At 36.4% G+C, this 27732-nt stretch overlaps 1 protein-coding gene across 1 annotated transcript; it reads left to right on the top strand.

Annotated features, from left to right (window-relative positions):
• Positions 1–5138: 5138 nt before the first annotated feature.
• Positions 5139–6470, top strand: LOC141690793 (protein FAR1-RELATED SEQUENCE 5-like). The gene has a single exon (XM_074495563.1). It carries the CDS (start codon positions 5139–5141, stop codon positions 6468–6470), a length of 1332 nt encoding a protein of 443 aa, XP_074351664.1.
• Positions 6471–27732: the final 21262 nt, after the last annotated feature.

Here is a 27732-nt window from a genome sequence, read left to right as displayed (position 1 = left end):
CTTGTCCAAATAATCATGGTAAGACCCTCATTTTTACAGTTCTTTAAATCGGACTTTTAGAAACTTCAAAGCCTAACTTTGTGTTCTTGATTTCTTTGGAAAGATCAAGCTTGTAGGAGGCTCCCTAAGGCTTCCTAGCAACTTAACACCTCCCAAGGAAGGTATAAACTTCAAACACTAGCCTTTACTTTATTTGTTAGTAAGTTTAATGGTTGGTTTTGTGAAATGAGAAGCATGGATTGTGATTATTAGTAGTTTGATTTGATTTGGAAGTGTTTTGGTAATTGAAGCTTGATTATAGTTCATAGGTCTTAATTGTGGTTGTTTGAGTTGAAAACCATGGAGATTATAGACTGATGTGGTATGGTTTCGGTGAAGTTTTGTTGTATTGATGGTTATGAGTTGGTTGGTGGTTAATTGGAGTAGTTTAAACATTGGTAATCGCGTAAACATAGCCGTCGTAATGTCCGATTTACTTTAGACTGCTTTTGTTCATAACATTTGTACCCGATAACTCCCTACTAGATTATGACCATTGCCATGTTTAGATAGTTCATGTTACGAGCTTCGTTTTGATATGTAGTTCGTTTGATTCCGATGTACGGTTTAGGAGAAACGACCGTTTCAAGTAACGGCGTTTCGCGAACGAATCATTTCCTCTCGCCTTACTTTGAAACATAGGTTAAAGACCAAAAATGGTTAATTAATGTATGAAACAATTATGTTAAGAGTGTTAGGCAGTTGGTAAGACACTCGCGAAGGAATCGCTTTAAAACTCGTAAAGGTTAAATTATTAAAAATGGTGGAGCCGAGGGTACCCGAGTGACTTAAGCGAATCAGTGAGCGCAAAACAAGCGTTAGAGTCTAAGTTAGTTAAAGTATAGATTTACAAGTGACTTTGGTTTAATTCCAACTTACTTGTTGTTTATAGGTTACCAGACTCGTCCCGAGCCTTTTATCACCCCAAGTCGCTCAGGCAAGTTTTCTACCCGTTATACTGTTGTTGTGATGTATATATGTATATGCATTATCTTGTGATAGATGCATGTTGGTTAATTAGCAAATGTTGCGATATATTGAAGCATGCTGATATGGTATATATATGCATGCCTGTTTCGTATTCTTGAAATATATATCTGTTGGTTCAGTTGATAATACCTATGCTAGAGGATAGCGGTAACTTGCATATACCCTTAGTATAGGGACCCAAAGGTGAAAATATTTTCTAAAACCGGGAGTCGAGGATCCCGAGTAGATTTTTGTATATATGGATATGGATATATATATATATATATATTTATATATATATATGGTTATAGTTTTTCCAAACTATTAATCGAATAAGGTTTATTCGATAACTTTAAACTTTATTTTATTATTGAATATTATTTCGAATATTATTCGAAGGCGTATGACTCCTTTTGTTTATTTATCTGAATATTACTTGAATATTCACCGGAGGGCTTATGACTCTTTTATATTATTTATTGAATATTATTTGAATATTCATTCGAGGGCTTATGACTCAGTTTATATTATTTATTGAATATTTTTGAATATTCATTTGAGGATCTATGACTCCGATTAATTGCTGAGATATATTCTTTATTTTATTAAAGAATAAGGTGTAAATAATCAAACTTATTTTCGATTATTCAAATAAAGATAGTACTTTCATATAAGTATATCTTTGGTTATTTAATATTCGTTTCAAGTATAAGTTTTAAAACTTCTACTTCAATTATTTTTATAAAGATTATTCTTTATGGGAATATTATTTAAATAATAATATTCAGTCATTTTCTAAATATTCTGGGGACTGATTTACTTCATTAAATCAGCTTTACTCCAAACACTCTATAAAGTGTTTTCGAGTCTTCAAAATGATTTTTAAAAGTTAGAGCGGATCCCAAAACTCATTTCTATATTTAAGATCTTCCTTTTTAAGGGGATTTAAATACTCGCTCAAAACCTAAGGGATCCGGCTCTGTGGTGTATTTTATATTCGCAACAAGGTTGCTGTTTTGATAAATGAATTGATTACTTACCCAACACTCGGGAAGTAAAATTCTTGGAACAAGTTAATCCATTAACAGGCATCGCCTGGGAAATATCGGTGAGTTTTCCTTTCCAACTAGATACGACTTCTTGGTGGAGCCGTATCAACAAGTTTCTACTTGGGGAAAGTGGGGACGAGCTTTACGTTTCAGAGTCATGGATTTCATCTGAACTAGGAGTGGCGTAAGTGGCCGAGTAGCGCCGGCCCAGCCTTATTATATTGGCCCAAATGGTCTGGAAGTTCCGCTAAGGCGGTCCATTCCTTAGGAGTTCAGTGTTCGGTTGACAAGTAAATCCGACAGGTTCTCCTCTACATGTAGAAAATGGTGGGGTTGTACTACTACGACTGATCATCGTAAGTGGTCTTCCTGGCGCGGCAAACTCCCGTAATGAGTTCATCATCCAATTGGATAATTTCTGCAACACTACCCAGAGCACTTCGATAGAAAGGCTACGGTTGGGCGATTGTTGAGTGTTGGCAGGGTCAAGTTTTCAAAATGATGTTTACATCAAATGAAGTATCTCATAACTTCATTTTATTTTGATGATATTTTAAAGGTTGAATCTATTCAAGTATTATCTTGTAGTCTCATCTATGTGATGAACTTTTGAACTAATTATAACTTGAACGGTGGTAGTTCAAGTAGTATTTGGAAAAGATATAAGTATATTGGAGTATCTTGTAACTTCATCTTTTAAACTTATATCTAGTAAATGATTATCTTATGCATGACAAAGATTTTCAGAAAAACGTTGAGACAAGGTTAGATATATGAGATCACCTTGCAACGATATTTTTATACGGTTATACACTGGAACTCTGTGTGTATTATGCATGGAAGAGGGCTTCCCATATTTTAAAAAGTATATATGTATATATATATACTGAATATTTTGCGACTTCATCGCATTAAGATATCAACTTGGTTCATTTCTTTTGACCAAGACTTTCATGAGTACTATGAGAAGGCTCATATATTGTTAATCATTATACATATTATTTTGGTGGGCTTGCTGCTCACCCTTGCTTTCTTCTTTCATCACACAACATCAGATAGACAAGATGAACAGGACCAAGCTCCCAATTCGCGAGCGGATAGGAAACGTTCCGCAGTTTCCTATAGGCGTTGATGTCGCTGTAGCTGAGGTAGGAACTACCAATAGGCTAGGCTTTCAACTTTTGATGTATCAGATTATGTATATTTATGAATTGTAATAATGGAAAAGAAATGTAAATTTATTCAGAAACTTGTTTAAGGTGTATTGGCATATAATTGTGGAATAAAATGACTTGTGATTATTTTTGGATATTCATCTCTGAGGCTATAACTTGTGGTGTGTGTGTTTAATGGTGGGGTCACAGTACAGAGTAGTTGATTATTTATTAAGATTGGGTGTTTTTAAGGGAAATGGAACTCGTGACAACCCGGATCTCCGACCCCGGATTTGGGGGTGTTACACATTCAATATTAGAAATTTCAAATGAAATGATACAACTTACTAATAGACGTTGTACTTCATTCATACTTATCAAGTGCTTAATATATGTTCTCAACAAAATAATATTTATTTATTTTTTCACATACCTATATTATAAAAAACAAATTAAAATTAAGTATTATATGTTTAGACAATTTTTTTAAATATTTAATGTATTATTTTCATAAAAAAAGGCAAAATATACAATAATAATAAAAAAAAATTAATTTTTTGATATAAAAAATTTATGTAATATTGACAAGTAACATGAATGTTATTATGAATTTTAAAAGTTTTTTACTAAATATTTTCTTCACAAAAAAAAAAATAAAAAATAAACAATTATCAAAACTGCATCCGCAATGAATCATAGCGTAAGCTTTTGCTTCCGCAATGATTCATTGCGGAAGGAACTAATGTTTTGACAATGTATGCGCGTTTTAGCGCGTGGGTTGGCTGAAGCATTAAATACACCTTCCGCAATGATTTATTGCGGAAGTGTGCATTAAATTTACCTTACCAGCTTCGTTTTTTACTTTATAAACCCAATTTCACCATTTTTCTCTATCATTTTTCAATTTGGAGCCAAAAAGAGGTTAGTTTTTTTTACTATGACATCTCATTTATTTAATTATTCAAGTTCATCTAGTGAGCATGACGATTTTGATTATTTTACACCCGTTGGGAAAAATCCGGTTTATCGTAAACTTATTGTAGATGATGTTAATGAATTGATTGATGTTGATAATTATAAATGTAAGAAAAAATTGGATATGGATGATGATGATATTGAGTATATGGAAAAAAAGAATATGGATGATGATGATGATGATGATATTGAGTATATGGAAAAAGAGAAATATCGTAAAAAAGAAGAGAGAGATTGTAAGGGAAAAGGAAAAATGAATGATGATGATTTTTGTAGAGAAGAGAAAATGAATATAAGTGATGATGATGTTGATGATGATGATGAAAATGATGATATGAGTTTTGACAAAAAAGGTTACGGTTTTTCAAAATCAAATATGAATAGTGTTGTGCCTTGCGTTGATATGTTTTTTAACACTTTGGATGAAGCCGAAAATTTTTATAGAGATTATGGTAGAAGTGTTGGATTTGAGATTATTATTAGGAGTACTCATAGACATTCACGGGGTAATGGTATCTCCTCTCGTTTGTATATTTGTCGTAAGGGTGGAAGACTAGGTTCTAGTACGAAATTGGATGTTGATGATGAAAGAAAGGAAAAAAGAAGGATTAGAGATGTAATTCCGAGAACAAATTGTAGTGCTCGAATGTGTGTCACTCATAGAGTTAAAAATGATAAATGGGAAGTAACTTTGGTTAAATTAGAGCATGATCATGATATGGTAATCTCGGATAAAGTACAATTCATGCAAAGGTCCAAAAATATAGATCCGGTTACCCGAGCATTGCTTGAGTTATTTGATAAATCGGGCATTGAAACCGCTAAAGCAATGAGATTTCTTGGTGAAACATGGGGTGGTGTGGAAAAACTTGGATTTTCTAATCAAGATGTACGTAACGTAATTCGTGATATTCGATGACGGGTGTTCGATTTCGGTGATGCGGGGAGTGGGATGGCATTGCTACGACAATTGAAAGAAAAAAGTTTTGGAAACTTTTTCTACCGAGTTGATTTGGATGAAGAAAATAGAGTTAGATGTTTGATTTGGGTTGATCATCGATCATTGAACGCATACACGAATTTTGGAGATGTTGTTTCATTTGACTCCACATATAGGACCAATAGGTATTGTATGCCGTTTATACCAATAACCGGGGTCAATCACCATTACCAAAATATCTTGTTCGGGTTTGCACTCATGCAGGATGAGACGGAGATTTCATATAAATGGGTTTTGAAGACATGGTTGGAAGCCGTCGGAAACAGACCTCCCCTCACTATTATTACGGATCAAGATATAGCATTGGGAAATGGTATTGCCGAGATTTTGTCGGATACCAAGCACATATTATGTTCGTGGCACATAAGTAATAAATTTCCCGAAAAATTGTCGGCTTTGTACACACAATATCCGGAATTTAAAGGGGATTTTAATGATTGTTTGTACAAGTCGTTGTCACCCACGGAATTTGTTGGTAAGTGGGAGGTTTTGGTTGATAAGTATGGACTCGAGGATCATGTTTGGCTAAACGATATGTATGCCATAAAAGATAAATGGATTCGTGCTTACACAAAACAACATTTCTCCGCCGGTATGACCACCACCTCAAGAAGCGAGTCCATGAATTCATTTTTTGACGAGTATGTGAAAGCTTCAACCGGGTTGAAAGAATTCATTGAGAATTCACAAAAGGCTTTGGAAACACAAATTCTTAATGAGGTTAAAGCCGACTACGAGACCGAGTATAAGGAAAGGAGATTGATATTTAATTCCCCCTTAGAAAATCATGCTTCTTCTATTTACACAAAAGAAATGTTTAGGCAATTTCAAAATGAGCTTAGAAAAAGCACATCTTATGTGGTAAATAGTTGCAAAGATGGTTCCAATTACATGTGGAGGTTGTATTTAGTTGAGAAGTATAATGTGCCGGATAATCTTAGAAGAAGGTATCGGGTAATGGTTTCTTTGGAAGGAAATATTGATTGTGAATGTAAAAAATTTGAACATTCCGGGATGCTTTGCAAACATATCCTACGCTATATTGACAAGAAACAAAAAACTATGATACCAACAATTTTTATCAAATCAAGATGGACGGCGAGCGCAAATAAAATTGATGGTTTTTCGCCTTATAATCCTCCCGTTCTTGTTGATGTTGGTGATTCAACAACGGCAAGGTATAATGCTTTGTGTAAATCTTTTCAAGGTTTGGGTGCTCTTGGAAGTTGTTCAAAACCACGATACAATTACGTCATGGATTTGATTGAGAAAGAAAAATGTTAAGTGATTGAAAAGTTTCGTGAAGAAGAAAATAATTCAAGAATGGAGGAGGAGTTCCAAGTTTACGATGAACATGATCCAATATTCAATCCTCCAATATCACAAACAAAGGGAAGAAAGAAGGATTCGACAAGGTATAAAAGTGGCATTGAGACGTCAACAACAAAGAAAAATTCAGGAAGGTCTAAAAGTGGTATTGAGACGTCAACTGAAAAAATCCGTTATTGCGGTTTTTGTGGTGTGGCCGGACATGATAGGAGGCGTTGTCTTAAAAATCCAAATAGAAATTTTAAATGATTTAATTCTATTTGAATGTAGAAATTTAAATTAATGGAATGTAATATTTGAATTTGGAATGTCATATTTGAATTTGGCTTTTAAATATTATTTGGTATGTATTGGAGCTATAATTTACTTTTTTTATAAGTACAAATTTTAAAAAATTAATAGCTGAAAAAACAGGGGAGTAATACCTACTTCCGCAATGATTCATTGCGGAATGCTTTTCCTTCCGCAATGATTCATTGCGGAATGTCCCCTGTTTCCCCTGTTTTCCCGTTTTTCCTTAGCTTCGAATTTTTAAGGAATTAATTCAATTTTAAATTTTTAAAAAATTTAAAATTAAATGGAAAAAGTCAGAAATGGTGAAAAAAATTAGTGACAATATTTTTTGATAATTTCAGTCTCTCCTCTAATTTTTGATTATTTTTTAATAAAAGTCCATTTTTATATTTTTTTCTTTATTTTTAATTCAAATTAATACAATTAAAGGAAAAAAATCAAAAAAAAAGAAAAATGGTGAAAAAAAATTAGTGACACTATTTTTTGATAATTTCAGTGTCTCCTCTAATTTTTGATTAATTTTTAAGAAAAGTCTATTTTTTTATTTTTTTTCTTTATTTTTAATTCGAATTAATACATATTATTAAAGGAAAAAAAATAAAAAAAGGAAAAAAGTCAGAAATGGTGAAAAAAAATTAGTGACACTATTTTTTGATAATTTCAGTGTCTCCTCTAATTTTTGATTAATTTTTAAGAAAAGTCCATTTTTTTTATTTTTTTTCTTTATTTTTAATTCCAATTAATACATATTATTAAAGGAAAAAAATAAAAAAAAGGAAAAAAGTCAGAAATGGTGAAAAAAATCAGTGACACTATTTTTTGATAATTCCAGCGTCTTCTCTAATTTTTGATTAATTTTTAAGAAAAGTCCATTTTTTTATTTTTTTCTTCATTTTTAATTCGAATTATTACATATTATTCAAGGAAAAAATCAAAATAAAATGGAAAAAAAATGAGAAATGGTGAAAAAAATACAGAAATTATTGTTTAAAATTTTCAGTGTTCCAGGCATTTTTTGCAATAATTGTAAGAGTTTTTATTATTTAATTCGAATTTATTCATATGCAGTGACCAAATTATAAAAAAAATGAAACAAGGTGATCAAAGTGTGATTTTTGCAGAAGTTTCAAGCTTCCGCAATGATTCATTGCGGAAGGGTAATGCAGTGACCAAATTATAAAAAAATGAAACAAGGTGATCAAAGTGTGATTTTTGCAGAGTTTTCAAGCTTCCGTAATGATTCATTGCGGAAGGGTACTGAAATCTGCAGACTGCAAGTTTTGCTGTTTCTGCAGCCTGCAGTTTTCTGCAATTTTCTGCAATTCCTAGTTTTCCTGTCCCTGTTTCTACGCTACAAACTCAAGAATAAAAATACATAGCCATTCCAACAAATCAAACACCAATCCAAATTAACCAATCCAACAAATCAAACACCAATCCTCATCGAAAATGATAAACATTCTAACCATTTATTCTAACATTCAAAAGCTAACCAAATCAAAAATCCAAACCAAATCCAAATCAAAAATGCAACCCAAATCCATACGAACAATTTAACCATTCTAAATAAGTTCATACCAACATGAACAATCGAAAAACTACTACAAGAACCAACATAAGTATACAAATACAAGTCCAATAAATCTTCTAAATTTAAGAAATAAATCATAAACCCAAATTTCTTTGGGTCAATCCCCATGCTGAAAGATGACGAGCACGCCCCCTACGCAATTCCCAAGTAATGCGATAACGAAATGTCTCTACATCATCATATGGATGCCAAACAGCATGCTCCAATCTAATCCCATTAAGAATGACATCCACATACTTGCATACATAGACGCCGCATTTAACTCCAGTATCTTGCTTCGGTCGAGCCGTAACTATAGCCATCTTCATGAATTTCTTTGTAAATCTCTGGGGGTCCAAGTAATTTAGCCAACATGGGAGGACTTTCTCCTACAATTTCAAATAATTAGTAACAAATATGAAATAATTAAGCATGAATTCTTTTCTATAAGTCTTTATTATGCATTTTATCCTAAATATGCAAATAATAAATCAAATTAAGGTCTAAAAGATATGAATTCTTTTCTATAAGCCTTTATTATGCATTTTATCCTAAATATGCAACTAATAAATCAAATTAAAGTCTAAAAGACATGAATTCTTTTCTATAAGTCTTTATTATGCATTTTATCCTAAATATGCAAATAATAAATCAAATTAAGGGCTAAAAGACATGAATTCTTTTCTATAAGTCTTTATTATGCATTTTATCCCAAATATGCAAATAATAAATCAAATTAAGGGTTAAAAGACATGAATTCTTTTCTATAAGTCTTTATTATGCATTTTATCCTAAATATGCAAATAATAAATCAAATTAAGGTCTAAAAGACATGAATTCCTTTCTATAAGTCTTTATTATGCATTTTATCCTAAATACGGTTTCGGATTATCAAGCTCCGTATGGGTAACAGCACGACCAGTAATAGGCATCCCCAAGATCATGTAAACATCCTCCAATGTAATGGTCATCTCACCGAATGTGAAGTGAATGAGTTAGTCTCTGGCCTCCACCTCTCCACCAGTGCAGTGATCAAGCGAATATCATTCTGCGAAACAACCAAGGGGTTAACAAACACCCCGAAACCCCAGCCTGTAAGCAAATGTATCTGCTCCTCATCCAATACCCATGTTAGCAGTCAACTGTCTAACATCGAGCGTCTCCCTCTCACCCCCATGCCATATAAGAGTACTAATGTGATCATCCTGCATGGTCAGCAATGATCGATCCATAGGCCCGCATTCCATATTCATTTTATCTGCAATTTTCAAAACAAGAATTATTTCAGTTTGATATTATAATGCACAAATAAGGGCAGAAAAACAAGCAACTAAACAAATAACTGCACAAGTAATTAAACAAGGATAGATTATGAACAATTAATTAACAATTAAACAAGTAATTTGCAATTAAATAAGTGTAAACAAGGATATCTATAAATATATCCTTATTTCAAATTCAAATTAATTATTCTAATCATATTTAGTCATTTTCATTAGCCCCAATTAAACAAGTATTTAAACAAATATATATTTAAATACTAAGAAATATCCTTAATTGAAATTATTAATTTAAATTAACCTAATAATTATTCATAACTATTCCAAACCATTTATCATTAATTTTAAATATTAACCTAATTATTCGAATGAATTCACAACTCAAAATTAAACCTAAATTCATTTCTTAACTAATTTATTTCAAATTCACAGTACTTGGTCTGATTCACAATCCTTAATTCTACATAAGAAAATTTAATTATTCAGCAAGTAGGAATTCTATATACAATAGTCATATACTTAAAAGTTTACATCTACATGAACTTGTACTCATTCATATTCGTAGTGCATTCAAAGTTTTACATGGTCATATCATTGTTCAAGAATCAAGTCTTCGAAAATAGCAGCAGCCCCCCCCAGTTTCTGATCATATGATATCCGAGGAGAATGGTAAGTTTAATGAGTTCATTAGTCGAAACTCACCCTCGTCTTTTTGTTATGTTGAATTATAAATTTCGATGCTTTTTTGCTAGTTGAACACACTCATTTACGCACCCACCTTATCTTTGACAAGATTGGAACCATCGACGTCCCATAAAAGGAGCGAGGGAGATGCCATTACACCAAGAGGTGTTGGGTACAATTATCGAAGTTTTATGTTGCTTATTTGGAAGATAAATTGTGCGCAAAATTCTTGCAACTTTGTTATACTAGTACTTTCACGACTCTAATTTTTTCTTGATTATGTGATAGGTGTATTAGGAATTTGAAGCCGGAGACTATCTAAAGTGCTCTCGGTGCCTATTCTGCAGCAAAATTTCAATATTAGGACCAACCAGCCAGAGATCTTTCTCTAGCTATCTTGAGTTCTGTCACAATACGCGATTGGAAAATACAATAATCAAAACGTTTGTGCTATAATCTTTATTCTTTAGATTTCTTTTAATTATAACAATCTCCAGCGGTAACGATGATGAAAATATTCTGCAAGCAAGGTTCTCAAGGCTATGACAAAACCAGTTGCAGGTTTGATTTATTAATCACCTTTGAAACCTCCCCCACGCGACACTGACATAGCTAACTGTTGGTGATCACAGACAATTCTATCTCGCAATTTAAAAACTACTGTATTAGCATACTATCATATAATCACCACAACCACAAAAACAAACACAACCCAAAACCCGAAACCCAATTACCTCCTCGAATATGTCCCAAAATCACTACTTCAGTAAAAAAAATTACCTTCGAATATGCCAAAATTTAACATATAATTCGAAATACAAATTAATTAATTCGAAATAAAAAATTAAAATTCCTAATTAATACTAACCCTAATTCGAACTAATTAATCAGAAAGAATCAAGAACATATAATTCCATCTAAAAAGTATCAAATCATGCTACAATTCGAACTACATCTTGTGTGTGTACTGTGTATGTGTGTATATATATATACATCTCGAAATCAAGGAAGAAGAATAACGAACCTTTGAATCAAGGAAGAAGAACACAAAAGAATCAGTTGTAATTGCCTTAGAAAAGCTCAAAATCGCCCTAGGATCGCACAGAATCGCCCAAAAAAATGCTCAAGAACAAATTTTAATTGATAAAACTGCTAACAGTTGGCTAGTAGGGTATATTCGTACACGACTTCCGCAATGATTCATTGCGGAAGTGTTAAGAGCAAAAGGGTATTTTCAGTCCTTCCGCAATGAATCATAGCGGAAGTCAGGGTAAAAAGGTAATTTAATACCCTTCCGCAATGAATCATTGCGGAAGGGTAGCCTTCCGCAATGAACCATTGCGTAAGGGTTGGCTCTAAAAAAACTCCAACCAACCATGGTTGGGGAAGGGGACCCTAAGAAAAATCCCCTCCTCTTCGAGTAGTGGCAGTAAAATAGTGCTTCTAGTTGAGCTGAACCCCAATATTAAATCATATATAGTTCGAATTGTTCGAATTGTCTAAGAACAATAATCTATTTTAGCTCGAATGGTTTGGAGGGGAGCATCTTCTTTGTTGGTGCCTTTACGTGGAGAAGTAATTTAATTTCTTTCCAGCTCTCTGGTATATGAGTTTGCTGTAACATGAAATATTTTCCCGATGCAAGAAGTCAGTATAAAGATTTGAAACAATTGCCCATTTCAAATGAAGATGAAGTCGAAATACAAGTCCGATATCTGTACTAAAAAAAAATCGAATCGAAATGTATTCGGTTTTAAATCGAAACTAAAATAAATAATTCGGTTCTTACCGAAAATCAAAATCTAAAACCGAAGTTTAAGAAAAAGAATCATAAAATTACAGAATCCATTCAGAAAGTTTAAGTTTAATCAACAATTAAAAACATTAAGAAACATTAAGTTATAGATGTTGCAAAATTTTGATAAAGTTATTTTAGTTGGATTGATGATTAAACAGACTAAACATATTCTGATGGTGTGATGTTACCTGGGAGGGGAGAGTCGAGCTCGAGATTTGGAGTTGGAGGCTGAGAATCAATTTGGATTCGAAGTTTAATATCAGATAGATAGTGTTACTAACTTATTATTATTAATTATTATTATTCAGATAAATATAAGTATTTTGTAAATTAATTAAAAATTCGGTTAATCGCGGTTAAAAATCAAAATACCAAGTAACCGAATTTTAGAAATTTCTCTACCGGAAACCGGACCGAAATTTATTTTATATTTGTTTGGTTCGATTTCCGGTTAACCGAACTGAATACACACCCCTAGGCCCTAACGGTGAAAACGTTTAAGCATCTCGCACAAATTTTTATAACCCTTTGTACGCTAAAATATTTTATTATAAAAATAATAGTTAACTTAGAATATCTTCAAGATGCTCTTAGATGAACTCTTAAATTGAAATTTGAGAAGCGCGAAAGAATTTGTTGCTGTTACTACAAGAGACTCTTAGCAACTCTTAAAATTACTAAGAGTAACTCCAACAATCTCCTAACCATACTCCTCAAAAATAAAATAAAAGATTTACTCTTAAGTGTTTAAAAGTTTCAAATATTTGTCATCTCCAACAATAAATCTATCTAGCCTCTTAAATTACTTCTTATCATTTTTTAATTAGTTAATGTACCCATACTAGTTAAATAAAAAAAATGATATTATCAAAAATAACACCGAAAGGGGGGTTTGAGTCCCGCGGCGCCTCCGGCGTGTGAATAATAACTCGCTTTTGGGGAAGATGAAGATAGATATGAATGAAGGGTGGTTATGTGTGTATGTGAGTGTGAGAGAGTGATTAACCCCAAAACCTCACCCTCTTGGGCTATTTATAGCCCAAGGGTAGGGTTTTGGGGTTGGTACCTTTAAATCGTTGCCATTGGTTCTGGGAGCGGAGGACACCTGCCTGGAGTGGATGCTTTACACGTGTCAGTGCGGGACTGGCTGAGAAATGTTCTGAGGATCCTCTGACACGTGCCCTGATTATTCTCATGATTGATGTGTGACAGTTGTCCCCATCATGTGCTTGACCAGTGTCTCACGTGCTGGGATTTATCAAGGTTGGGCTTGCGGGACTGGGCCAGTCAGGACTGGTAGTGTGCAGGACTAGTCCTTCCAGGAGCTATATAGAGTTAGGAGTCTAGGACTAGTCCTTCCAGGAGCTATATAGTTAGGAGTCCGGGGTAAGGCCTTGCAGGAGCTGTATGTACTATCATGTGCCCCCCACTCCCTTATGCAGATTTTCTGGATGGGGGAGCAAATTTGGGCTTGTTTCTAGAACATGAGCTTTTGGTTTTTTTGTTTAGAAAAATTTGTGCTTTTCTTGGCCCCCAGTCCGGATTGCGTTGAGTTTGGCGAATCAGGACTAAAGTGGTTGTCTTTGTAAGGAGTTGAGCTTTTCTTATCCCCCAGTCCGGATTACGTTGAGTTCGGCGAATCAAAACTAGAGTGGTTGTCTTTGGAAGGAGTTGAGTTTTTCTTGCCCCCAGTCTGGATTGCGTTGAGTTCGACGAATCAGGACTAAAGTGGTTGTCTTTAGAAGGAGTTGAGCTTTTCTTATTTCCCAGTCCGGATTGCGTTGTGTTGGGTCCCAATGTGTTTGTAGAAGGGGGGGGGTTGAATACAAACAGTACCGAATAATCGAATTAAATGCGGAATAAAAAATGTGAAACAAAATTCAAGTTAAATAAAAATATTATTAAACTTGAAAGGTGTTACAACAACTGTATCGATTACAAGGAATTAATCTCAAATTAATTATCACAAATCTAGAATAAATTCGACATGAACTTTTTCTATTTTTGCAATAATTAGAATCAAATGCTAAACGCGATTTGAGATTAAGTTCTAGGGATTTTAATCCGCTAGATTGATACACAAGAGCAAGATAAAGATTTCTAGTGGATTGGATTTAACTTTACAATCTAGAAATTTAATCTTGAAGTATGCAGATGAAAAGATGAAATATTTCTTCTTGATTTTCTTTTCTGCCTTGTTTCTTGACTTCTGTGTTCTTAATAATAAGTTGCTGCTACTCTGCTTCTTTTTAAATCAACAAACGAATAGAATTGACTTGGCATGACAATCCTATAGCTGGCAAGACTTTCGGTGAGACAATTGAATGAACTAGCAAGACAATCTGAATGAACTAGCATGACAATCAGAATGAACTAGCAAGACAATCATCCTCCTAGAGTAACTTTCGGTGTGACAATTGAATATGGCCTAGCATGACAATCGGTATGACAATCCTGATTGTCATGCTAGTTCATTTTCAATTGTCTTGCTGATTTAATGCTTGAATTTAATCCAATTAAGCTTCTGAAAATTCCTAAAATTCCTAGAATTAATTCAGAATTAATTAATCAATTAATTCAATTAATAAATAAATTATTCTTCGCAGATATAATTTATTTTCTTAATTAAATTAGATGACTTAATTAATTAATAGAGAATTAATTCTAGTCTTGAGCAGCAACCATTCTTCTGCAAATCTTCTGAAAATCACTGAAAATTATGAATCAATTCCACCACTTCAACGTTGACACTCGATGTACTGTCTGGTTCATGAGTGACTAACTTCCGTGACGTTTCTTCATGTCTTGACTCTGACACTTTGATTTTCTTCAGATTAAATCCTTGTAATTAATTGATACTCTGACGAGATCTCTGTCACTTGATTAAATCCATGATCTTGACTTATATCACTGAGGCATGATCAATTTCTTGAACTTCTTCCAGTGAATTAATTCCTCAAGTCTGTAGATGAACCTTGTTTCTGAATCCTTTGACAGATATTACTTTGCGAGATCTCTCTGACGGTCGATCCACTATTTACTTATTACATTCTTATTTGAGTTGAGTTGAATCCTCGAATATACAAATAGGCTATGACATATGACTTACAATCTCCCCCTATTTGTTTGTTAGACAATAACACACAAATACCTAGAGGATAACTCAACTAACAAATAAGAAAAAGATATAAACATACATGCAAAGTAAATAGTAGAAAAGTTCTGGATGACATTTAACATTTTCCAGATTCCAAGTAGATGTTCCTCTAGACTGAACATATCTTCAAGTAGTTCCATCTTCATTTGTACAACCACATTTCCTGTTGAGAAGCCCATATCTCTTGCTTCTCCCCCTATGAGAATCAACTGATTAAAGAAGATCACCTTCGTTTTACCACCTCTCCCGTACAATAGGATCCGCAGATAAAAACCAATGGTACTCCCCTAACAGCTTCTTCCCTTACTAGGAAATCACCTTGTGTTTACCACCTCTCCCGTACAATAGGATCCGTAGTTACAAACAACAATGGTGTGGTGTAGTGTACATGTAGGATCTTTTTCTTCCTCCCTGCTATTTCTCCCCCTTAGTTGAGGAATCCTCCAAACTATTACTTAAGCTTTTATCTCCCCCTTAAAGAAGGAATGTATGCCGTCGTCTGAAGGAGTTCTCATATTTCACTTGGTTGGAAAAGAAATAACAAGTAGTTTCTCTTTCTTCCTCACTGTGAGTGTGTGATTGTGTTTTAGTGTACCTCACATGTGTTTCACTCTTCTCTCCACTCGTGTTTACACTCATTCTCACAAGTGTATCACTCCTCTCATAGCTCCAAAAATCAGCTGTACCTGCAAGGAAAATCACCTTAGCCATCCTTAAGGAGGTCACAGGTGGTGCAATGGGAGTTCACAAATCCCCATCCTTGTTAAACTCGTCAGATAAATCTGAGTCATAATCTACAAGTTGCTAGTTTCCCTTTTAGGGTTCCAGATTTGAATTCTGGGAAGGTAAACAATGATCCAAAGAATTTAGCATAAAGATCACAGTTCCCTTCTAATGCCTGTGAAGACATTTCCTTGTGACTCATCAGGTAATATCTGAATCATTGTCAACAAGTTGCCGATCTGCACCTATGTCAGATCCACTATCCGCAGATGCATCCAGGGGATTTAAGCCTGGGGAGGTAGACACTGACCACTGACATATGGCTTTTGGATCAGTATCCTCTCCTAACACCTGTAAAGGCAATTGGTCCACTAACGAACCTTGAACAATCGAATCTGACCTTAAAATGGTCGAAACTCTTGTTTCCGTCAACTCATCCTTTGTGTGTGTAACCTCTCCTTGTGCATCAAGAATTGTTTATTTTTGAAGTGGTGACACTACATCGGATACCTTGGCCGACAGGCAAAATTCAATAGACTCACCCTGTTGAGAGAATGAATCTAGTAACTGTTTTTGTGCCTTTTCAGCCATTACATCTTTTTGAGAAGATGTATGGGGGCTAGCAGTTGTCTCGGTTTAAATACTACTCATCTATGTAGGAGACAGAGCTACTGGGTTGACTACAGAACCTTCCTTATGTGGTGCACTAGGCACTATCTCCCTCACGCTCATTCATACTATATTTAGTGGTAAGAGAGTGTTGGTTGGTTCTGTTTTTGTGTTTGTCTTTACAGTCTGGGATAGACGTTGTGGGTTTTCAACCTCATAACTGTCAATGAAAGAAAGTCATTGGAGACTGAACCTGTAACACAGAACATATGGTAATAGAGAGAAAATGATTTACAATAGTGATTTCAAAAGATTTTACATGAAATAAGAAATCACTAACGTAGAAAGAAGTTTAATTTTTATTTTTCACTATGAATGAGTTTTTGATAAAACATTGATCACTTAGGGTAAAGTCTAAGTAATTCTCATTCATGTCAAAAGCTTACAAATATCTGCAACATAATGTTAACAAGATATCATTGACCGATACTTGTCAAGTACTTTAGATACTAATTGTTATGTTGCATAATCAATATACCACTGCACATATAAAACAATATGATTGTGCTTAGTGATAAGATAGTTATTAATATGACGACTCTACTTATTCATATAAAATTATAATTTCTGTTAGAGTGCCATACCATGTTCTTGACGATTGCTTGAGCAGTATACTAGTTCATACCAACCTGAAGTGAGATTGTGAAGAAGAAATTGCATAGTCCAATAGATCTGCAGCTGCAAAGTCCATGAACTGTGGTGCATTGACTTCCTCTTTTGACTTACCAACCAGGAGTACACTTGTACACATCTTACTAGAGTCCAATTCCAAGTGTAATGTGCAGCAGGTGCCTGATATGTTGTAATATTCTCAAGTCTCGTCACTGGTGCTATATGTTGGATACTGCTTCCTGATAATAACCTAGCACAATATACAAAATTACAATGATAACATTCCCAGCTTGCAAACAGCCATATCCCTCAGATAAACCTTTGCTGTTATCTCCAAAGGTAATCAGGGGGCCAGCTTTCTCAATCCACATTTGATAGCAGGGCTCTATCTCCGGTCATATGTCTTGATGATCCACTGTCAAGAATCCACACTACCGGTTACACCTGTTTAATGCCCTGCACTACAAATGGATTAGACCTTCTTCGGAACCCAAACTTGGTTGGGCCCGGCATACTTGTAGAACTGTCCTTTGTCAGGCAAAACAACATTTTTGATTTTAACGATCTCAACATTCTCAATGACTGAACATTTGACCTTGTAAATAGCCTTAACAAATTTCTGGTTAGGCTTAGGCACAAATGTCTCCTTTCTAGCCTTAGAAGGACTAGCAGTCTTAGACCTATCATGCTTCTTGTTATTCACATGCTGACGAGGAGTAGTCTTATCATTAGACATATGCTTACCATTAAAATAAGCATACATCATATTAAAAGCACAAGACATACAATTAGCAATACTACATGCTCTATGAGAGTGATTAACAGCAGGCAATTTATGCATGGTAGACATGGCATTATTGTTATCCAACTCATGTGTGTCTGAGTTAATCTCAGTTGCTTTCACAACTTTGACTGGAACTTTCAACTCACTTGACTTGGAAACAATCTTCTCATTAGCATGATCTTCAGCACGTATTTCTTCATGAATAACAGAAGAGGTCGCATCAAATGGTTCAGCAATTGATGCTTTATAGAGGGGTTCATCAACACCCTTAAGCACATGTGGTACTTCCCTCCCTTTAGCACATACATGAGGAGGGGAGTTTATGCCTAATTCTCCAATAGCAACATTGTAATCATAACCTATTCCAGATGTTTGATTAACAGCTTGCTTACTGTAGAACTCTTTAGCCTTCGAACAAGAATTGAAGTAGGCTCTAACCTTAGTCTCAAGACCGGTGATCTTGTCTTTGAGAATAGTTTCGAGTTTTCTATAACAGTCAACTCTATTCTCTAGAAAAGATACCTGTTCTTTTAATTTGTCTTGATTAATGTGCACAAGTCTTAATTCATTGACCTCTTTCTCAAGGTCTGTGATCTGTAAACTTAACAGTTCATTATCACGACGTGCACAATCTAAGTTACCTCTTAGATGATAAACCATTTCAGCATCAGAAAGTTTTACCTCTATTCTTGACGATGAAGCTTTTCCATCAATAGCCATAAGAGCAAGATTTCCTTCATCTTCATCTTCACTGTCAGTATCATCCTAGCTTCTTCCCTTTGCCAGATAAGCCCTTTCAGAGTTCTTTCTTACTTGCTTTGGCTTTCTACATTCTGTGGCAAAGTGTCCCAACTCATTGCAGTTATAGCATCTAATGGTGCTCCGATCAACCATCCCTGTTTGGTATCCACCACTGCTGGTGTTAGAGGATGAAGATCCACCTTTCTGGAATTTGTTGTAGTTGGACTTGTACTTCAGCTTGGGATTCCTCTTGAATCTGACATGGGAGAATCTCTTGACAATTTGGGCCATTGACTCGTCTTCCAATTGCTCCAGCTCTTCCAAGGAATAAAAATCATCACTTGATTGATTTGTAGTAGGAGGATCATATTCTGCTACTAACATATTTTCCTCAGCCTTGGAATACTGTACCATTCTCTCCAATTGTTGAGATTGCTGTTGTTGTTGACCTTCAGCTACAAGTGCAGTAGATGTGCTGACCATTCTATCCTTCCCGTAGACTTCCTTCTGTTGAATCTGCTCCAACTCATAGGTTTTTAACACTCCATAGAGCCTGTCCAAAGAAATCTCACTCAGATCTCTAGCTTCTCTAATGGCAGTGATTCTATGTTCAAGATGAGCTGGTAGTGTTAAAAGGAACTTTTTGTTGACCTCCCTGATTGAATAATACTTTCCATTGATGTTCAGGTTGTTGATCAACGCATTGTACCTCTCAAACACTTCAGTAATTCCTTCTCCTGGATTTGATTTGAAATGTTCATATTCAGAGGTTAGGATTTCCAACTTGTTCTCCCTAACTTCCTCTGTGCCTTCATTAATCACCTCAATAGTTTCCCACATGTGTTTGGAATTTTTACAGTTCATCACATGTCTGTTCATCAAGGGATCAAGGGAATCAATTAATATTAATTGAAGGCTGGCATCCAAGGAGGCTTCTTCCTTCTCAGCAGGAGTAAAATCTTCAGGCTCTTTTGGATAGGTTCTAGCTTCAGTAGTCACCACACCATCTATTATTACCTCCGGTTCAATAATCATCAGAGTTTTTATACCCTTCTTTAACAAGTTTGAATATTTGGGATTTGCAACTTGTAAAAATAATAGCATCTTCTTCTTCCACATGATATAATTCTCTTTATCAAATTGTGGAATTTTAACGGTTCCAACTTTATGTGAAGTCATTATGAATTTTTGAATAAATAAAAATTCAAGGAGTTGAAAAATCACAAAAGTCTAGGATCTTGATTTGTTCGTTAATCAGAAGGCTCTGATACCAATTGTTGGGTCCCAATGTGTTTGTAGAAGGGGGGGGGGGTTGAATACAAACAGTACCGAATAATCGAATTAAATGCGGAATAAAAAATGTGAAACAAAATTCAAGTTAAATAAAATATTATTAAACTTGAAAGGTGTTACAACAACTGTATCGATTACAAGGAATTAATCTCAAATTAATTATCACAAATCTAGAATAAATTCGACATGAACTTTTTCTATTTTTGCAATAATTAGAATCAAATGCTAAACGCGATTTGAGATTAAGTTCTAGGGATTTTAATCCGCTAGATTGATACACAAGAGCAAGATAAAGATTTCTAGTGGATTGGATTTAACTTTACAATCTAGAAATTTAATCTTGAAGTATGCAGATGAAAAGATGAAATATTTCTTCTTGATTTTCTTTTCTGCCTTGTTTCTTGACTTCTGTGTTCTTAATAATAAGTTGCTGCTACTCTGCTTCTTTTTAAATCAACAAACGAATAGAATTGACTTGGCATGACAATCCTATAGCTGGCAAGACTTTCGGTGAGACAATTGAATGAACTAGCAAGACAATCTGAATGAACTAGCATGACAATCAGAATGAACTAGCAAGACAATCATCCTCCTAGAGTAACTTTCGGTGTGACAATTGAATATGGCCTAGCATGACAATTGGTATGACAATCCTGATTGTCATGCTAGTTCATTTTCAATTGTCTTGCTGATTTAATGCTTGAATTTAATCCAATTAAGCTTCTGAAAATTCCTAAAATTCCTAGAATTAATTCAGAATTAATTAATCAATTAATTCAATTAATAAATAAATTATTCTTCGCAGATATAATTTATTTTCTTAATTAAATTAGATGACTTAATTAATTAATAGAGAATTAATTCTAGTCTTGAGCAGCAACCATTCTTCTGCAAATCTTCTGAAAATCACTGAAAATTATGAATCAATTCCACCACTTCAACGTTGACACTCGATGTACTGTCTGGTTCATGAGTGACTAACTTCCATGACGTTTCTTCATGTCTTGACTCTGACACTTTGATTTTCTTCAGATTAAATCCTTGTAATTAATTGATACTCTGACGAGATCTCTGTCACTTGATTAAATCCATGATCTTGACTTATATCACTGAGGCATGATCAATTTCTTGAACTTCTTCCAGTGAATTAATTCCTCAAGTCTGTAGATGAACCTTGTTTCTGAATCCTTTGACAGATATTACTTTGCGAGATCTCTCTGACGGTCGATCCACTATTTACTTATTACATTCTTATTTGAGTTGAGTTGAATCCTCGAATATACAAATAGGCTATGACATATGACTTACACGTTGAGTTCGGCGAATCAGGACTAAAGTGGTTGTCTTTGGAAGGAGTTGAGCTTTTATTATCCCCTAGTCCAGATTGCGTTAGTTCGGCGAATCAGGACTAAAGTGGTTGTCTTTGGAAGAAGTTGAGCTTTTCTTGTTTCTCTTTATTTTTCTTGCTGTCGCCGCCGTTCGTCGCAGGAGAGTTCTTTGGAGTTCACGGCTGTTGATCGAGCGTCCTCAATCTCTCCGTAATCTCTAATTTGTAAGATTTCTTCTTTGCTTTCCTTTCTGCTTTGTATTTGCTTTGATATTGCGTAGTTTAAATGGATTTTGTTTTTGTATTTTTTGGCCGGTTGTTTTGTTGTGTTTTATTGTGTTTTGTTTTTGTTGAATGTTATTGTATATGCGTGTATATATATGGTTTTAGGCATGATTTTGCTTTTTTGATTCTGGTTGATAGTGTTTCTGGGTTTAGGGTTTTTTGTTTGGGTCCGGACTTGGTTACCCTATCCGGACTGATGATTTGGTTTTTGGTTTTTGTTGTTTTTGTGTTATTGTGGCCTTTGGGTTCAAATTAATAGGCTAGGTGTGTAGTCAGGAGTGTTTTATCTATTTTTGATGTATGATTTGGCTTCTGAGCTCGGGTCTCCGGACTGTTTGCTCTTTAAATAAAATTGAACATAGGGTAGTCCGGACCATGTAGCTTTAAAGATAACTAAACTGTAGGGATTTAGACTAACCTTTATCACTTGTTTTAGGTTTATGGTCCGGACTAAAACTCATGCAAAGGCCTACATTACTTGCTATCCGGGGCCGTCTGGTTCAGATTTAGAGTCTTCTTAGCGGGTTGAGATGGGGAAGAAGGCTTCCACCTCTGATTCCGAAGCCATAACTAAACTTTCTGTAGCTCGGATCTCCTCTAGGAAGGTGCCTTGCACTCCGGAGGGCTTATGGGTTGTGATCCCGGGCTATTTCATCACCAAAAGTGATGAGATAGAGAACATCTTCTACTACAGGAGTATTAGGTCCGGGTACGCTAGACAGCCAAACTTGGGTCCGAGTATGTTGCTTTAGATCATGCGACACAGGACTCCTCTGTCCGGGCTGCATTTCAATTGGATCCCCGGATCGAGTGGAGGTGTCCGGAGCCGGATGAGCGGATTTATCATAGACCAGCCGATGGATTCGTTCCTGTGTGGTTGGAGCATCTCCGGTCTGGGTGGAATTCGCACTGACACTTATTTCTCAAACATTTGTGTAAGTAAGAGTATAAGCTGTCTCCGATGCAAATAACTGCGAATGGGATTAAATGGATGAGTTGGTTTATTGCTAGATGCAAATAGTTTAAAGTGCAGCCCACATTTAAGTTGTGGCATCATATTTTCCATCTGGTCCGGTCCAGTCAGTTTCCTCTGTATGAACTTCGGTTCCGGGCTCCGGAGTGTGGGTATGGTGGCTCTTACAGGCCCTTCATTCAGCAGTCTTCATTGAAGTACTGGAATGGGGAGTTGATCATGCTGAGGGATTGGACTTGCATTTTCTCCCCCACATCGCTGCTGAGGGAGTCCGGACTCGGTTCCGTAGGGACGTTCTCCGGGGAGATGCTATCCGGATGGTTTTTGATTTTTGCGAATGTCTGGGTTTCCAAATGACCCGTGACACTTTCATGATTCACAAGACTATGCAGAGGCTAGGCTGTAAGTTATCTATTTTTTATATCTGGACTGCTTATCTGTTTTCTTGTCCGAACTTATCGTCTGCTTTCTTCTGTTGTTGTTCTTCATTGTTTTTGACTTGTATTTTTGCTCTATTCTTCTGCAGGCCTACCGCACTATAATCCAGATATATCGTCTTCGGCATATAGTGATGCACTGAAGGGTTTGGGCAATGCTTTCAAGCTGCCGAAGAAATTTGCTGCTGCTGGGTCCGGATCTAATGCTTCTGTTGAGGAGGGGTCCCAGAGCAATGTTGTATCAAGGCCAGAGGTTGATGTTATTGAGAGGGCTCCGGAGAAGGATGTTAAGTTGGAAGTTGGTGATGAGTTCGATAACCTTGAGGATCTTGGGCCTATAGGGGAAGTTTCGGGCATTGAGTCCGGACGAAAAAAGAAGAGGCTTCGGACACTTGGGACGAAACCTCCTCGGGCTGAGAATTTTGAAGCGGGTTCTGGGTCCGGAGCTGGTAAGGGAAAGGGCTTGGAGGATGAAGGTCTGAATGCAGGCAGTCCGGAGCTGGAAGTTAAAGTTGCTCGCTTTATGGCCGTAATTCCTTCGAAGGCTGATTGGAAGAAAATGAACCTGGCTGGATTCGATGCCACTATGAAGGAGTGCTCCCAGATCTGGGGTCAGGTACATTGTCTTCATGTTCTTTTTACTTCTGTTCATTTGCCTTAGAATAGTTTTCTAAGTAATCTATTTTCTGCAGCTTGGTGGCTATATGGCTGGATCTGCTTCTTTGGCCTATCATGAGCTTAAAGATTCCCGGACTGCTATTGCTGATAAGGACACTGAAATTGGTGAGCTCCGGGATCAGATCATTGTTAAGGATACTTCTCTGTCCGGACTGAACAAACATCTTTCTGATGTCACTACCCGGGCTGAGAGTGCTGAGAAGGAGGTTTCTGATCTTAAGTCCGAACTAGCTGAGCTCCGGAGGCAGATGTCTGCTGTGTGGCCGAAAGCTGAGGTCATCGAAGAGTTCAAGAGATCTGAGGAGTATGATAAGGCCCTGGCCAATGCTGGTGCTCCGGAGATCGTCCGTTGTTGGTTGGTTGCGGAAAGAGATATCAAGACTGATCCGAAGGCCAATTGGGATAGCTTTGTTAACGAGTTTATCAAGGAAAAGGAAGACATTGAGCTCAGACTAGGGGATCCGGAGTCGTTCGATGGCCCTTGCCCTAGCTTCTTCCTAATGCTCCGGAGCCTTGATTTTTCCCTGATTTGTAACTTTGATATTGCTTTAAGACTTTTGATATTTGTAATATTTGTACTTTGCTCCGGGCTTGTTCTATTCCTGTTACTCTTTTGATATTTGCCTTTGTTTCCTCTATTTTGCTTTGCTATTGTAGTTCAATTTTTTCTTAGAAAATAATTTTTCTAAGTAAAAATGGTTGTACTAGTCCTGACTAATAGCTTGTCCGGACTAGTGGTTAGCTTTTTTACTTAGAAAAATAATTTTAAGTAAAATGGTTGCACTGATCTTGACTAATATCTTGTCCGGACTAGTGGTTAGCTTTTTCACTTATAAGATTAATTCTAAGTAAAATGGTTGCACTAGTCCTGACTAATATCTCGTCCGGACTAGTGGTTATCTTTTTCACTTAGAAAATTAATTCTAAGTAAAATGGTTGCACTAGTCCTGACTAATATCTTGTCCGAACTAGTGATTAGCTTTGATAAAAGTAAAGAGGAGATGTTTTCTCATTAATCATTCATACAAAATATAAGTTGAAACAAATTGGTTGCTTGGCATATATTGGCTACAAGATTTTGGTTGCTTTGTTTGTCCTTCTACTGGTAGAATTTTCTTAGCCTTAGTCCATGCCAAGTGTTTGGGACTTCTGAGCCATCCATGTTCAGGAGCTTGTAGGTTCCTGGCCTTAGGACTTCTTTGACCTTGTATGGTCCTTTTCATTTGGGCATTAGCTTTCCAGTATCTGTGGGATCTGATGCTTCTGTGTCTCGAAGGACTAAGTCTCCAACTTGGAAGTTTTTGACTCTAGACTTCTTACTGAAGTGCTCTCTTGTTTTCTCCTTGTATTTTTCCATCCTTTCTATAGCTTGGTCCCGTACCTCATCAATTAGCTCCATGTTTGTTCTGAGTCCTTCTTCATTTGCTTCTTCTTCAAAGTTTATTGCTCTGTGGGAAGGAGATCCCACTTCAATAGGAAGCATTGCTTCTGTTCCATACGCTAGTTTGAATGGAGTTTTGCTTGTCCTGGGGCTTGTCCTGTAGGACCAAAGTACACTTGGCAGTTCTTCTGGCCACTTGCTTTTGCTCTTTTTGAGTCTTTTTTCAATACCTCGGAGCAGGATTCTGTTGGTGACTTCTACTTGGCCGTTTCCTTGGGGATATACTACTGATGACTTTTTGTGCTTGATCCCGCGCTCTTGAAGGTAGGACTCGAATTCTGATCCGATGAATTGGGGTTCATTGTCTGATACTAGGACTCGTGGTATCACAAACCTCATCAAAATGTTGTCCATAAACTTTATGTAGTCTTGCTGATTGATTGTTCTCATTGCTTTCGCTTCAACCCATTTGGTCATGTAGTCAATTGAGACTAACAAGTACCTGAGATCTCCTTTGGCCCGGGGAAAGGGTCCCATGATGTCAATACCCCAGACAGCGAAGGGGATAGGTGACAGGACTGAGGAGGGTAGGATTGGGCTGATCCGGTACACATTGCTGAAGATTCGGCATTTCTTGTATTTTTTCACGAACTCCATTGCATCATGATGAATAGTTGGCCAATAGTAGCCTTGTCTTATAATCTTATGAGCTAGGGCCTTTGCGGCCTAAAACATGCAAAAATAGTACACTTTAATCGACATATGATCTCCGCATATCCCTTCATGCACTTCGTCCAAACAGTACTTTGTTTCTTCCGGGCCAATACATTTCAGGATAGAAGATGAGAAAGTCCTGCGGTAGAGTAGTCCTTCTTCGAGGAAGAACTTGGCTGCTTTTGCTTTCAGTCTTTGAGCTTTTCCTTTGTCTTCTGGGAGCTTCCCTTTCTCCAAGTAGTTGATGAAGGGAGTCATCCAGTTCTGGTTGCTTTCGATCTCCAAGATCTCTCCGGATTCGATAGATAGTTTGTGGAGTTCTTCGAAGTAAATTGAGCAGTCCAGATCTGATGAGTTCCGGACTAATTTGGATAGGATATTCGCTTCTTCGTTTTCTTCTTGACATATCTGAAGGACTTGATGGTTTGGTATCGAGGCTAAGTAGCTCTGAACCAGTGCTTGGTACTTCGCCAGAGTGGGGTCCTTTGCTATATATTCTCCATTTATTTGTTTGACCACTATCTGGGAGTCGCTGTAGATTTGTAAGTCCTGGACCCTCAGAGTCCTGGAGAGCTTTAGTTCTGCGATCAACGCCTCGTATTCTGCTTGATTATTTGTTGCGGGGAAGCCGAAAGATATAGCTATTTGAATCGTGAATCCTTCAGGACTTTTTGAGTATGAGTCTGGCTCCAAACCTTTCGCTTGTTAAAGAACCATCTACTTTCAAGGTCCAGACTCCTGGACTTACTTCTTTTTCTGGCTCCAGATCTATGTCCATTGGTTCTAGCTCTTCTTCTGGAAAGTTGCATTCTATTATGAAGTCTGCAAGTGCTTGAGCTTTAATGGCAGTCCTGGGAATGAAGCTTAAATTGAACTGGCTTAAATCCACAATCCAATTGACAAGTCTTCTCGAGACATTTGGCTTGCGAATTATTTTCCTTAGGGACTGATTTGTCACCACTCTGATTTCTCTTCCTTGGAAGTAGTGCCTTAGTTTTCTTGAAGTTGTGACTAAGGCAAAGGCAAACTTCTCCAATCTTGGGTATCTTGTTTCTGCGTCTTTGAGGACTTGGCTTACATAGTAAACTGGTTGATGTTTTCCATTTTCTTCCCTGATTAGGGCAACTCCTACGGCTTGTGCTCCTGCTGACAAGTATAAGTAGAGAGGCTCTCCTGGCTGAGTTTTGGTTAGGATTGATGGCTGAGAGAGGTAAGACTTAATTTCCTCAAATGCCTTTTGGCACTCCGGACTCCAGTTCACCTCTTTCTTGTTGCTTGCTCCTTTGAGTAAATCAAAGAATGGTAGGCACCTCTCTGCTAGCTTTGAGACAAATCTCCTGAGTGCTGCTAGGGATCCTGCTAGCTTCTGAACATCTTTTTGGGTCCTAAGAGCCTTCATCTCCTGGATTGCTTTTATTTTCTCCAGATTGGCTTCTATGCCTCTGTTGCTGATCATGAATCCTAGGAACTTACCTGCTCCTACTCCGAAGGTGCATTTCTCCGGATTCAGCTTGAGTTGGTTCTTCCTTAGGTTGTCAAAGCATTCTTTCAGATCTTCCACATGTCCTGGTATAGTTGTTAATTTGGAAATCATGTCATCGACATAGCACTCCAAGTTCCTCCCAATCTGGGACTTGAATATCTTGTTCATGGCTCTTTGGTAAGTGAATCCCGCGCTTGTCAGTCCGAAGGGCAGCATCACATAAGCATAGACTTCTCTGTGAGTTATGAATACTGTCTTAGGTATGTCCTTCGGGTTCATTTTGATCTGGTTGTATCCGGAGAAGGCGTCCATGAAACTAAGCATGATGTGTCCG

The sequence above is a fragment of the Apium graveolens genome, chromosome 10, assembly GCF_009905375.1.
Source record: "Apium graveolens cultivar Ventura chromosome 10, ASM990537v1, whole genome shotgun sequence".
Lineage (NCBI taxonomy): Eukaryota > Viridiplantae > Streptophyta > Magnoliopsida > Apiales > Apiaceae > Apium > Apium graveolens.
The sequence above is the reverse complement of the archived record's forward strand: the minus strand, read 5'-3'. Positions and strand labels throughout refer to the sequence as shown.

Bases quoted from the DNA above. Each gene is read 5' to 3' on its own strand.
- LOC141690793 (XM_074495563.1), top strand. From the start codon at position 5,139: ATGGCATTGCTACGACAATTGAAAGAAAAAAGTTTTGGAAACTTTTTC.